General features: G+C 46.0%; 1 protein-coding gene across 1 annotated transcript in view; it reads right to left on the bottom strand.

Moving 5' to 3' along the window:
- Positions 1 to 1,943: 1,943 nt before the first annotated feature.
- Positions 1,944 to 13,470, bottom strand: part of SLC27A2 (solute carrier family 27 member 2) — a 93,741-nt gene continuing 82,214 nt past the window's right edge. The window contains exons 10-11 of the mRNA XM_077263668.1: positions 13,319 to 13,449; positions 1,944 to 3,833 (exon numbers count right to left, since the gene is read on the bottom strand). Coding sequence (XP_077119783.1) covers positions 3,657 to 3,833; positions 13,319 to 13,449 — 308 coding nt within the window. The 3' untranslated portion in view covers positions 1,944 to 3,656. The remainder of the gene's footprint in view (positions 3,834 to 13,318; positions 13,450 to 13,470) is intronic.

The raw sequence follows: 13,470 nt of genomic DNA, 5'->3' as shown, positions 1-13,470 counted from the left end.
GCTCTTAACTCTTAGGGTATGGCTCCACGGTACGGCTTGCCGGCGGGTTCGCCGCAGCGGCGAAGCCGCTCGGCGCTAAGCCCCGCCCCCTTTCTGGGACGCGATGGTGCCGGATGTGTACAGTACACATCCGGGATCATCGCACCCCTCGCCATAGGGCCCTGTGATATGCCTTGCGGGGACGCTGCGTCCCCGCAAGGTGTACGGACATGCTGCGTTCTGAAAAGACGCGCAGCATGTCCGGAGTCGCAGGGCCGCCGCGTGCGGGTTTCCACGCATAGTGGAGACGGGATTTCATAAAATCCCCTCCACTATGCTGGAACACCTGGACGCTGCTTGTTTGACACTGCAGCGTCAAACAAGCAGCGTTTACGTACCGTGGAAACATACCCTTAGGCTATGTGCATATGCAGCACCCCAGAGTCCTGGTTGTTGCAGTACTGTGGCTCCGCCACTATGGGGAGCTATGGTACGTCTGATTGCACTAAGGAGTTTCTCTGACCAGGTACACTCACACCACACTTCACACTCTGGCCACCAGGGGGGGTGGTCCTATCTAGTAGGCCACTCCTCACAACTCTGGTAAAACTGGGGGTTGGACAGGAAGACAGGGAGAAGTAGCTGGGAAGAGCTAGTGAGAGGACCTGTCAGGGATGGGATCCTGGCAGACTCCTCAGAGCAGAACAAACCAGTGAACAACGGGAATACAGTAAAGAGGAATTAGAACCAGAAGGAGTCGTGCTGTTAGACCGAGGCAACATCCTTCTGAGGCGCAAACAGTCGGTGGCCGGAACGCCGAGCAAGTAAGAGACTTTAAGTACTACTGCAAACCACGGCCGGACAGCTAATTACAGGTTGGCTGTCTCACTTAACACCTAAGCAGACAACGGAGGCAGCTGTGGGAGAGGGGCGACTCTAGGGTCCCGGAAGAACTCCAGGCCTACCCCGTCATACGGGTGCGTCCTACCATATCATCTGGGGGACGGAGAAAACGAACATCAGAGACAGACAGAAACAGTTGTGAGGACTATCCCGGGAGCTCAGCAGGGAAGAACTACAACACCTAGCGCTAGAAGGTAGACACTGATTCCCACCTGTAAAGAGAACTCCTGATGTGCCTTTGGACCGGCCGGTCTCTGACAACCCAGTTAACAACGCTCTGGACTGAGGTCTCCAAAACCTTCAGTAAAGAGGTAAAGAGACTGCAACCTGGTGTCCTCATTATTTACCGCGACCTGCACCCCACAACTGCACCGTTACAACACCACTTATTGCACCGGACGTCCCCCACTGACAGACAGGGCCACGGACCGGGTCTAGCCACCGTGACAACCCCAGAACTGAGACTCAGAGGCCCGGCTCCGGGTACCCCTCGGCCCTGCGGCGGTGTGGGGACGCTCCACATACGTTGCATTTTTTCCTCGTTTTTCACTGTGAAAACGCTCACTTAAACGCATCCCATTATTTTTAATGGAATTCCACATTGTTGTGCCCATGTTGCATTTTTTTTCCACAAAAAAAACACATCGTAGAAAAAAAATGCAGCATGTTCATTAATTTTGCGGAATTTCGGCAATTTTGCCACTATATAATTGTATTGGGACGCTCCGGCAAAAAAAAGTGAGAAAAACGCGAACAGATTTCCTGCGAAAGGAGTTCGGTTTTGATCAGGAAAATTCTGCAAACATTCTGCAACGTGGGCACATAGCCTCAGGGTCACATAAATATCATACAATGTTCTAAATGTATGTTTTTTGCTCATGAATGTGATGAGAGCATTAGATTGAAAGCTTCATTGTGTCAAGTACATGTACAACTAGTGTTTCTCTATGGAATAAGTAAACAGCAGCAATAATTGTTTTGGTGTTCACATATTTATTATTAATATTATTTTTTATTATCAATAGTGTTCTAGATAAATATTACAAAAGCAAATTATACACTTCTATAAAGAATTGCTTTATTAATCAATAGTAAACATTTGGTTTGAAAATAAAAGACCAGAGTAAGCTGTGCTAATTAGCAATGCAAATTTGTCTTCTGGGCTCTGACTCGTAAGTAAAAAAAAAAATCTTAAACGCCTTGTTTTAGGGCAGGTGCAGACGGCCATAGATTATCTCATCCAAGAGATTTGGGACGATAATGCAAATAACACTCTGATCAAACTCTGAAGAGAGTTTGATTAGAGTATAATGGCTGTGGGATCAGATTCTCTCAGATGAAGAGAAGATAAAGAGAAAATGTCTCCATCTTCTCCATTCTGTGAGGCCACGGAAATCAGACTGCACTCAGATGTCACTTGAGTGCAGTTTGAAATTTCCATGCCCTCACTGACTTGTATGGCTGAGTATAATCTGAATATCGGATCAAAATCAAGCACGCTGCAATTTTTCATTGGATGGGCTCTGTCCGATGAAAAAAATTGACAAGTACACAGCCCCATAGCATAACATTAGTCCGGGTGCGATCTATCTTTAAATGGTTATTATTTCTTTATTGAATTATATAAAAACAGCAGTAAGCTGGTAACATTTCAGGATATTATTGCTGGAGCCCCAGTGGTAAATATCTACATCTGAGCTATGTGACTGGTCAGGAAACAGACTGGTGGTGGCATAAGTAGTAATCTAGCTGTAGATATCAGATAACTGGCACAGTTGTTGTAGACCCTTAAAACAAAGTGCTCAGGTAAAAACAGTACTTTCTAAAAATGCCCTTTTCCTCGGAGAATAAATACATAATGAGATTTTCCACGGCTATGGATACAGATCTGACAACAAAATATCTAATGTGTTAACTCTGTATTTCTAGCTAACCTTGTAGGATGGCTGAAGTGGCATGTGCCCTGGGTGCTGGGTCCCCTGCGGGCGCAGGTTGGGGTGCTGACAAGCCACACGTCATAGGTCGGGGCTAGTCCCAATTACACTTGTGTAGTTATAATGTAGATAGGTGCAAAGATGACAAATACTATTTTGTTTCCTTCCTCAATTTCATATAAGCAGAATTTCATGTGGACATGGTTATTCTTAAAATTAACATTCATAGTAATAGTCAGGAATGTAAGGGAGAACCTGTCATTTGCCATAAGTATGTCATTTTCTTACCTGGTGTTATACCAGCATTGTCACTTTGGGTGGGATTTTGACAACTGATTTTGACCTTTCTATAAATTTGAGATTCTATTATCACAGCTTCTTGATGTGGTTTAAAAGGGCCACTATTAGGCCAAATCCCCAGGCTGTATGGACCATAGCCATAGATATCAGTTATGTTCTCCTGAGTAAGTCTACTTAGTACCTGTAACCCATCGTGTCTAGTTTTTGTTTTGTAGGGCAAGCCGCATCATATTTTGTAATGTCTTACATGGATTGCTCTAAATGAGCAGTGCCGAGTATTGCAGCTGTATTACAACACAAGCCGCTCATGTTGTTTATTTTTGTAACCAGTTCAGAGGGTCACAGCTCACAAATTGGCCCCGGTGGGGCGCCTAATATCATCCTGATGGAATTGATGTTGTTACTAAGTAACCCTCTTAAGAAGTACAAACATATCCTTACATTAACAATCTCTTTTTATATAGAATTATCTAGCTGCAGTGTTAACACCCAGGGTAGGATCAATTCAGAGTGACCAGCGCTTTCCAGTTGTTCATGGTCTCACAGTTTGAGTCTTTTATTCTTTATCTCATCATAAATAGTCTGGGTCATGGGGACGTATTTCTTTTCTCTCTCATCCAGAAAATAGAGGGGGTCTGGAATATTAGACGGATCAAACCCTTGTTTTACAACTTCCACTTTGCGTTGTTTGAAGGTTCCTGTGATCTCTAGTTCCTTCTAAAAAGAGTAAAAACATATTATAAGAACAGGACCAATCCATGTGTTTAGACACTTGCTGTGCCTTTTCCGGTCAAGAAAAAAGTTGCTTCACTAGAAAATGGTTGTATTTTGGGCTGACTATATGTTGCGTAATACGCTGCGTGGTACCATGTATGTAGTCCTCTCGTATACAGTGAGTGAAATAAGTATTGAACACTTCATCAGTTTTCTAAGTGAATATATTTCTAAAGGGGTAATTGACATGAAATTCTCACCAGATGTCAGTAACAACAAATCCACACAGACAAAGAAATCAAACCATAGGTGTCCATACATTAAGTTATGTGAAATAATGAGAAATGACACAGGGAATAAGTATTGAGCACGCTTACTGAAATGTATGTAATACTTTGTACAAAAGTCTTTGCTGATGATGACAGCTTCAAGACGCCTCCCGTATGGAGAAACGGCATTGATCACGTGTGATTTTGGCTCATTCTTCCATACAAACTCTCTTAAAAGTCTTCATGGGCTCCTTCTATGAACTCTGAACTTAAGTTCCTTCCATAAATTTTCAATTGGATACAGGTCAGGTGATTGGCTTGGCCATTTTAGAAGCTTTATTTTCTTTCTCTGAAACCAATTGAGAGCTTTCTTGGCTGTGTGTTTGGGATCATTGTCTTGCTGAAATGTCCACCCTCGTTTCATCATTCTGGCTGATGACAGCAGATCAAGAATGTATCAGCACATTTGTCCAATCATTCTTCCTTCAATTATATGAAGTTTCCCAGCTCTGTATGCTGAAAAACAGCCCCACCCCAATTGAAGTTCCCACCTCCAAACTTTCACTGTTGGTATGGTGTTTTGGGGTGATATGCAGTGCCTTTTGGCCTCCAAATATGATGTGGATTATGGCATCCGAAGAGTTTAATTTTGGTCTCGTCTGACCAAACTATATTTTCCCAGTATTTAACAGACTTGTCTAAATGTTGAGCAAACTTTGACCCCTTCCGGACATGCGCCGTACATGTACAGCATTGCGGGAACTCTGTTCCCACAAACCGCAGTACATACACTGCGTCACGATTGCGCAGGCTCATTTGGGAGCTGACACCCTGCAGCAACGCCCATAATCGGTGCTAGCACTGATCGCGGACCTTTAACCCCTCTGATGCTGCTGTCAATAGTGTCATCGATGAGCATCGCAGAGGGAGGGAGCCCCCTCTGTGCTTTCATCAGCACAACGCGATGCGATCTTATTGTACTGATGGTCTCCATGGTAACCCCCAGCCGCAAGATGGAGTCCTTCAGAGTTCTGCAGGGAAGGTGCCTGGTGAGCACCTGCCTTCCTGTCAGAAGCTGCTCTGATGCTCTGCAGTGCAGAAGCATTGCAGAGTATCTGATCAGCGATCTGTCAGTGTAAGGATATAGTGGGACGATGTAAAAAAGTAAAAACAAAGTTATTAAAAAAATTTTAACACAAAAAAACCGCTAAAAATGTGATCTTGTCCCACAAAAAACAAGCCACCAGAAAGCTCCGTCAGTGAATAAAAAAGTTATAGCTCTCAAAATAAAGCAATGCAAAAATATTTTTTTTTTCTATAAAATAGTTTTATTGTGTAAAAGTACCAAAACATAAAAAAACTGTATTAATGGGGCATTGCTGTAATCATACTGACCCAAAGAATAAAGATACCTTATCAATTTTTCCACACGTAGCAGCATAAAAAAAAAATCCCAAAAAAACAATTCCTGAATTGCAGGTTTTTGTTCATTCTGCCTCCCAAAAATTGGAATAGAAAGTGATCAAAAAATGTCATGTTCCCAACAATGGTACTAATAAAAACGGCAATCTTGCGCTCTGCGCTGAGCGATTACACCGGGGTTTCCATGTAAATCTTTGAAATACGTTATTCAGATGGAACCTCAGCAGAAGATTCCCTATAATGAGGGAGATGGAGGTACTGTGAACGTCACAGGACCTGTGATACGGCTGTAACTGTCTTTTTAGGTGAGTATAAAAGCACGGTCGACCACAGTTTTGTGTATTTCTGAAAAGAAGGCCAACGCTGAACAGAGGCCACACAGAGTCCAGAGTAACTCTGCTGCCTCAGTATAGTGATAAGATCTCCATCTGAATCACGTCACTCAGAGATTTAGAAAGAAACCCCAAAGTAAGTGTTCAACATTAGATTGCCACATAAATGTGATCCTAAATGTTATGTAAAATGTTCCCAAGAAAAGCTTCAACTCAATTCACAAAAAAAGCAAGTCCCCACTCAGGTCTGTAAGGCTACTTTAACACTAGCGTCGTGCACTGCACGTCGCTATGCGTCGTTCTGGAGAAAAAACGCATCCTGCAAAAGCGCTTGCAGGATGCGTTTTTTCTCCATAGACGTGTATTAGCGACGCAGTGCGACGCATTGCCACACGTCGCAACCGCTGTGTTGCGTCGGAACCGTCGGCACAAAAAAACGTTACATGTAACTTTTTTTGTGCATCGTGAGCGTCTTTTCCGACCGCGCATGCGCGGCCGGAACTCCGCCCCCACCTCCCCGCACCTCACAATGGGGCAGCGGATGCGATGTAAAACTGCATCCGCTGCCCCCGTTGTGCGGCGCTTTCAACGCTAGCGTCGATGCGCTGCAATGTCGCATAGCGACGTGCAGTGCACGACCCTAGTGTGAAAGTAGCCTTATCTGTTAACAGAAATATAGGGGGGTTCCTCATTCCACATTACTGGTAGTACAAAGGCTCAGGAAAAGAAAAGAAATTCAGCAAATTCTGCCCCCCCAAATCCAAATGCCCTCTCCATTCTGAGCCCCAGTGTGTCTAAATCACATTTAACGCCTACATGTTTGGCATTTCTGTAGAGACGAGAGTCCGCCTATTTTACGGGTGTCTCCAGAATCATGAGCTGGGCATAATGTACTGGTCACTGCAACGTACTGGTCACTTCAACGTACTGGTCACTTCAACGTACTGGTCACTTCAACGTACTGGTCACTTCAACGTACTGGTCACTTCAACATACTGGTCACTACAATGGTAGTTTGCAATTTTCACTTAGCAACATCCACAACTGCTTGTTTCTGGAAAACATCCATGGAGTCAAAATCGTCTCTACACTTGTAGATAAATTCCCAAAGGGGTACAGTTTCCAAAATGGGGTCACTCGAAGGGAAATTCTGCTTTTCTAGCACTTAGGGGCTCTGTATATGGAGTCCACAAACTATTCTAGGAAAATCTGCGCTCCAGGAGGCAAGTAGCACTCCGTCCCTCCAGAGTCTCACCGTGCATCTAAGAAGTACTGTACTGCCACATATAGGGTATTTCTACATTCAGCAGAAATTTTGTTACAAATTTTGGTGCCATTTTTACCCATTTCCCAGTATGAAAATGTGAAATTTGGGGCTAACACAATCTTGGTGGTAAAAATGTAAGTTATTTTTTCTTCACTGCCCAATGGAAGAAAATTTGGTGACACCCCTGTGGTGTCAATATGATCACAGCACCCCTAGATGGATACATTGAGAGGTGTAGTTTGTAAAATGGGGTCACTTACTGGGGTTCTGGTGTTATGTCAACTCAGGGGCTCTGCCAATGTGTCATGGCACCATCAAACCAATGAAGCAAAATCTACAGTGTAATATGGCACTCCTTCCCTTCTGATCTTTGCATTGTGCCTCAAAAGTAGTTTTTAACCACATATGGGGTATCGGAGAACTTAGGAGAAATTGCATAACAAATTTTGGGGTCCCTTTTATACTGTTACCCTTGTCAAAATACAAAATTTGGGACTAAAAAATATTTTTGTGGGGAAAATGTGATTTTTTTTTCTTTTCACGGCTCAACATTATAAACTTCTGTGAAGCCTCTGGGGATTCAAGGTGCTCAATACACATCTAGATAAGTTCCCTGAGGGGTCTAGTTTCCAAAATAGTGTCACTTGTGGGGGGTTTCCACTGTTTAGGCACATCAGAGTCTCTCTAAACATGACGTGGAATCCACTAATTATGCCAGCAAATTTTACATCCAAAAAGTCAAATGGCGCTCCTTCCCTTCTGAGACATGCCGTTTGCCCAAACAGTGGCTTTCCCCCACATATGGGGTAGCTGCATTCTCAGGAGAAATTGCACAACAAATTGTGTGGTCCATTTTCACCTGTTACTCTTCTGAAAGTAAAAAAATTGGGTCTAAAAGGAAAATTGTTTTGAAAAAAAGTTAAATATTTATTTTTTCCTTCCACATTCCATTAAAGGGAACCTGTCACCCCCCTCAGGCGTTTGTAACTAAAAGAGCCACCTTGTGCAGCACTAATGCGGCATTCTGACAAGATGGCTCTTTTAGTTATGATGCCTGCACACGCTGAAATAAACATTTATAAAATGTGCCTCTTCATACCGTGAAACCGTCCGGGAGGCGGGACTTTCCTTCCTTATCAGACACAGCACAGACGTCACTCCGGAGCTGTGCGCGCCGGGCGTCGCCTTCTCTTGCAGCATTATCATCCCCGACGCCTGCGCTGTAAGTACGAACAGCAGCGCAACTGCGCATGCCCGAAAAAAAAACTTAATGCGCAGGCTTCGGGGACGATAATGCCGCAATAGGAGGCGGCGCCTGGCGCGCACAGGCCCGGAGTGACGGCTGTGCTGCATCTGATAAGGAAGGAAAGTCCCGCCTCCCGGACGGTTTCACGGTATGAGGGGGCACCAGGGGCGTAACTACCGCGGTCGCAGCGGTCGCCATTGCGACCGGGCCCCGCAGGTCAGGGGCCCAGGGCCGGCCCCTGACCTGCGGGGCCGGACTGGCCATCGGGCACTTCTGGCAAATGCCAGAAGAGCCGGTGCCAGTAGTGGGCCGCCGGCTGTACTGTTCCCCCCCGCCCCCCGCCAGTGCCGCCGCCGCATTTAACTATACCGGCGTCTATGACACCGGTATAGTTCAATGCAATGATGTCGGAGAGAGCGTCACCTGACGCTCCTTCTCCCATCATTCCCCGCTCTGCCTCTGACAGTACACTGCGGGTGCGCGATGACGTCATATCATCGCGCACCTGCTGTGTCCTGCGCAGACTGCAGCCACCGAGACAGGAGCAGGGACGAGCAGCGCGGGCAAAAGGAAAGGTGAGGAGAGTGTTTTTTTTTTTCTTTTTAACCGGACTGTGGGGCCATTATCGGGGGTGGTGGGATGAGATGTGGGCTGTGCTCTATATACCCCTGTGCGGGCTGTGCTGTATATACCCCTGTGCCGGCTGTGCTGTATACATCCCTGTGCGGGCTGTGCTGTATATACCCGTGCTGGCTGTGCTCTATATACCCCTGTGCGGGCTGTGCTGTATATATCCCTGTGCGGGCTGTGCTGTATATATCCCTGTGCGGGCTGTGCTCTATATACCCCTGTGCGGGCTGTGCTCTATATACCACTGTGCGGGCTGTGCTCGATATACCACTGTGCGGGCTGTGCTGGATATACCACTGTGCGGGCTGTGCTGGATATACCACTGTGCGGGCTGTGCTGGATATACCACTGTGCGGGCTGTGCTGGATATACCACTGTGCGGGCTGTCCTGGATATACCACTGTGCGGGCTGTCCTGGATATACCACTGTGCGGGCTGTCCTAGATATACCACTGTGCGGGCTGTGCTCTATATACCACTGTGCGGGCTGTGCTGGATATACCACTGTGCGGGCTGCGCTCTATATACCCCTGTGCGGGCTGCGCTCTATATACCCCTGTGCGGGCTGTGCTCTATATACCCCTGTGCGGGCTGTGCTCTATATACCCCTGTGCGGGCTGTGCTCTATATACCCCTGTGCGGGCTGTGCTCGATATACCACTGTGCGGGCTGTGCTGGATATACCACTGTGCGGGCTGTGCTCTATATACCACTGTGCAGGCTGTGCTGGATATACCACTGTGCGGGCTGTCCTGGATATACCACTGTGCGGGCTGTGCTCTATATACCACTGTGCGGGCTGTGCTGGATATACCACTGTGCGGGCTGTGCTGGATATACCACTGTGCGGGCTGTGCTAGCACCCAACACCATGTTGCAGTGCAGGAGATTCCTGCAACAGTCCGAGGCGTATCTAGGGGAATGTGGGGGGGGGGGGGGGCCCATTTGGAAGTTCGCACCGGGCCCCATAGCTTTGTAGTTACGCCACTGGGGGGCACATTTTATAAACGTTTATTTCAGCGTGTGCAGGCATCATAACTAAAAGAGCCACCCTGTCAGAATGCAGCATTAGTGCTGCACAAGATGGCTCTTTTAGTTACAAACGCCTGAGGGGGGTGACAGGTTCCCTTTAATTCCTGTGAAGCACCTGAAAGGTTAATAAACTTCCTAAATATGGTTTTGAGCACCTTGAAAGGCGCAGTTTTTAGAATGGTGTCACTTGTGTGTATGTTCTGTCATATAGGTCCCTCAAAGTCACATGCGAGGTAGTCCATACAAAAATGGTTCTGGAAATTTTGTTGGAAAAATGAGAAATTGCTGGTCAACTTTTAATCCACATAACTTCCAAACACAAAAAAAGTTTCAAAAATTGTGCTGATGTAAAGCAGACATGTGGGAAATGTTGGGTGAAGGGGTTAAAATCGATTGTACATGCTTTTTGCTCAGCAATGGAGTCTTGCACACTGATGGTCTATAACCAATGCCATTAGTATGTTCTGCAACAAAAGGTTGCAAAGGTTTTGAGACAGCTTACTGGTTTTACCAATCATGAGCTGTTTCTTGTGTGGCACCTTGTAATGAGACACCCTTTTTTAGGCCATCAACTGATTATTTTTCACTAAGTGGCAGTATTGCTTTCTAATTACTGATAGATTTCAGCTGCTGTCATGATTTTTCATGGCCTTTTTGCACCTCTTTCATCATGGTTGCAATACTTTTTCCTTGTGTCATTTCTCATTATTACATATAACTTAATTTATGGACATCTATGGTGTGATTTCTTTGCCTGTGTGGATTGGATGGGTTGTTATCGACATCTGGCGAGAATTTCATGTCAATTGTATGTACAATCATACTAATAACCTTACCATACAGTACCTAATTTCAAGAGCTACACACTATGGTAACCATGTGCTGGTCAAATGAAACTTCTATACAGATGCCTAGAAAACAATACTATAAAGTGACACCCAGGGTCGTACTGGCCCACCGGAGGATTCTCTAGTGGGCCCAGGCACTGACACCTGCTGGCATACTGGCCAGCAGCTGCCTAAGGCCCTCACTGCCCTAGGGGCCCCCAGCCAGTGGCTATGGGGCCCCTGAGTCAAGGGGGCCCGCCTTGTGCCAGTGGAGCAGCAGCGGGTGACAGGAAGCCAAGCATGTCCCCGCTACTAAAGAGAAATGAATATTCACGCTTCTCCACGCCCCCATGGGCGTGGAGAGGAGTGAATACCATTTCACTTTAATTGCGGGCAGTGTTAGCTGCAGCTAACACTGCCCCCATGTAAAGCCCCACCACCACCGCACCACTCTCTCACACTCACACACAAGAGCACCGCACCACATATACACATGCACGTCTTGCAGCACTTCTCGGCGTCCTGCTTCCTGCCCGATGCTTCCTGTCTGAGACAGCGCAGGTGGATGACGTCATCATTCAGCACGTGGCTGTTTCACACAGAAAGCAGCCGGCGAGGAAGAGGCTGCCGCAATGTGCTGCCACAGGTGAGTGGTGCTGTGTGTCTGCATGCGTGTTCGTGCATGTGTGTGTGTTATGTGGTGCGATGCGGTGCTTTGTGTGTGTGTGTGAGAGAGTGAGTGGTGCAGTGGTGTGTGTGTGTGTGAGAGAGAGTGAGTGGTGCAGTGCTGTGTGTGTGCGTGTATTGGAGATGTGTGTATTGGAGATGGTCAATGATGGGGTGGTGGGGAAGGACGATGGGGGTGGTGGGGAAGGAGGCAATGATGGAGGTGGTGAAATGGGCAATGATGGAGTGGTGGGGAAGAAGGCAATGATGGTTGTGGTGGAAAGGACAATGATGGTGGTGGGGAAATGGGCAATGATGGGGGTGTTGAAATGGGCAATGATTGGGGTGGTGGGAGAGAAAGCAATGATGGTTGTGGTGTAAAGCATAATGATGGTAGTGGTGAAAAAAGACAATAATGGTGGTGGAATGGGCAATGATGAGGGTTGTGGGGGAGAAGGCAATGATGGAGGTGGTGGAAAGGGCAGTGATAGGGGTGGTGGGGGAGAAGGCAATGATGGGGGTGGAGAGGGGCTGCATTATACCCTATGAGGAGGCCTGCATTATACTTTATGAGGGGGCTACATTATATTCTGTGGGGGGACTGCATTATATTCTGGGGGGCTACATCATACTATATGAGGAGGCTATAGTACACTCTATGGGGGGGCTACATTATATCCTGTGGTGGGGCTGCATTATTCTCTCAGGGGACTACATTATATTCTGGGGAGCTACATCATACTATATAAGAGGGGGCATTATGCCCTATGAGGGGGCTACAGTATACTCTAGAGGGGGGGCTGCATTATACTATATGAGGGGGGCTGCATTATACCCTATGAGGGTGCTACATTATATTCTATGGTGGGGACTGCATTATACCTTATGAGGGGGTTGCATTATATTTTGTAGGGTGCTGCATTATATTCTATGAGGTAGGCTGCATTATATTCTATGAGAGGGAGCTGAATTATATTCTTTGAGGGGGGCTACATTATTTTATGAGGAGGGCTGCATTATATTCTATGAGGGAGGCTACATTATATTCTATGAGGGGGCTACATTATATTCTATGAGGGAAGCTACATTATATTCTATGAGGGAGGCTACATTATATTCTATGAGGGGGGCTACACTATATTCTATGAGGGGGCTACATTATAATCTATGTGGGGGCTACATTATAATCTATGAGGGGACTACTTTATATTCTATGAGGGGGGCTACCCCAACCCCTGCTACATAATTAAGACGTGTACTACCTTATATTATACCCTGATATTAGCGTGTTTTACGGCACAGTTGGTGGTCTTGTATTTATTTCTATGTAGCTACATAGTGAGCCCCAAGAATGATTTTCTCTGGTGGGCCCAATGTTGTCCAGTCCGACGCTGGTGTCACCATCATTACATTACAAAAATACACTATACAGCCTTAAGCAGCAATGTAGGACAATACCGCAGGTTGCATAAATAAAACCAACATACAGTACAGTGACCAGTTCATCCATAACGTAAACTTATGTATGTTAGACTGCCCTCAACCTTCTATATCATTTACATTGCAGGTGGAGAAGGACAGGAAGGCACCAAGCATAATGTCACTGCATCACCCAAACAGGAGAAATTGTGATTGAGGGAAGAATGGCCCAAATAACTGATACCATGGCAGGTATGGAAAACTTTTATATCTGTCTTTAAGCAGAGCCATAATGCATCTTATCGTTTTTTACTTAGGAAATCATATATATATATAAATGCCACCATAAGTTCATAAAGTATGTATTAGTTTCCTTACCTGAATACGAATGAAGCGCGGTCTTGCATAGTTTGGAAGGAAGTCTCGGACATGAGCATATAACTTCCTGCCATCAAAATGCTCATACTCTCTCAGTTTAAGAGTGGCCATTCCTATTCTGCCTTCGTGATCTGTAAAGAAAGCAAATATCT

This window comes from Ranitomeya variabilis, chromosome 5 (assembly GCF_051348905.1).
Source record: "Ranitomeya variabilis isolate aRanVar5 chromosome 5, aRanVar5.hap1, whole genome shotgun sequence".
Classification (NCBI taxonomy): Eukaryota; Metazoa; Chordata; class Amphibia; order Anura; family Dendrobatidae; genus Ranitomeya; species Ranitomeya variabilis.
Note: the sequence above shows the minus strand (reverse complement) of the source record. Positions and strands in the feature narration are given on the sequence as shown.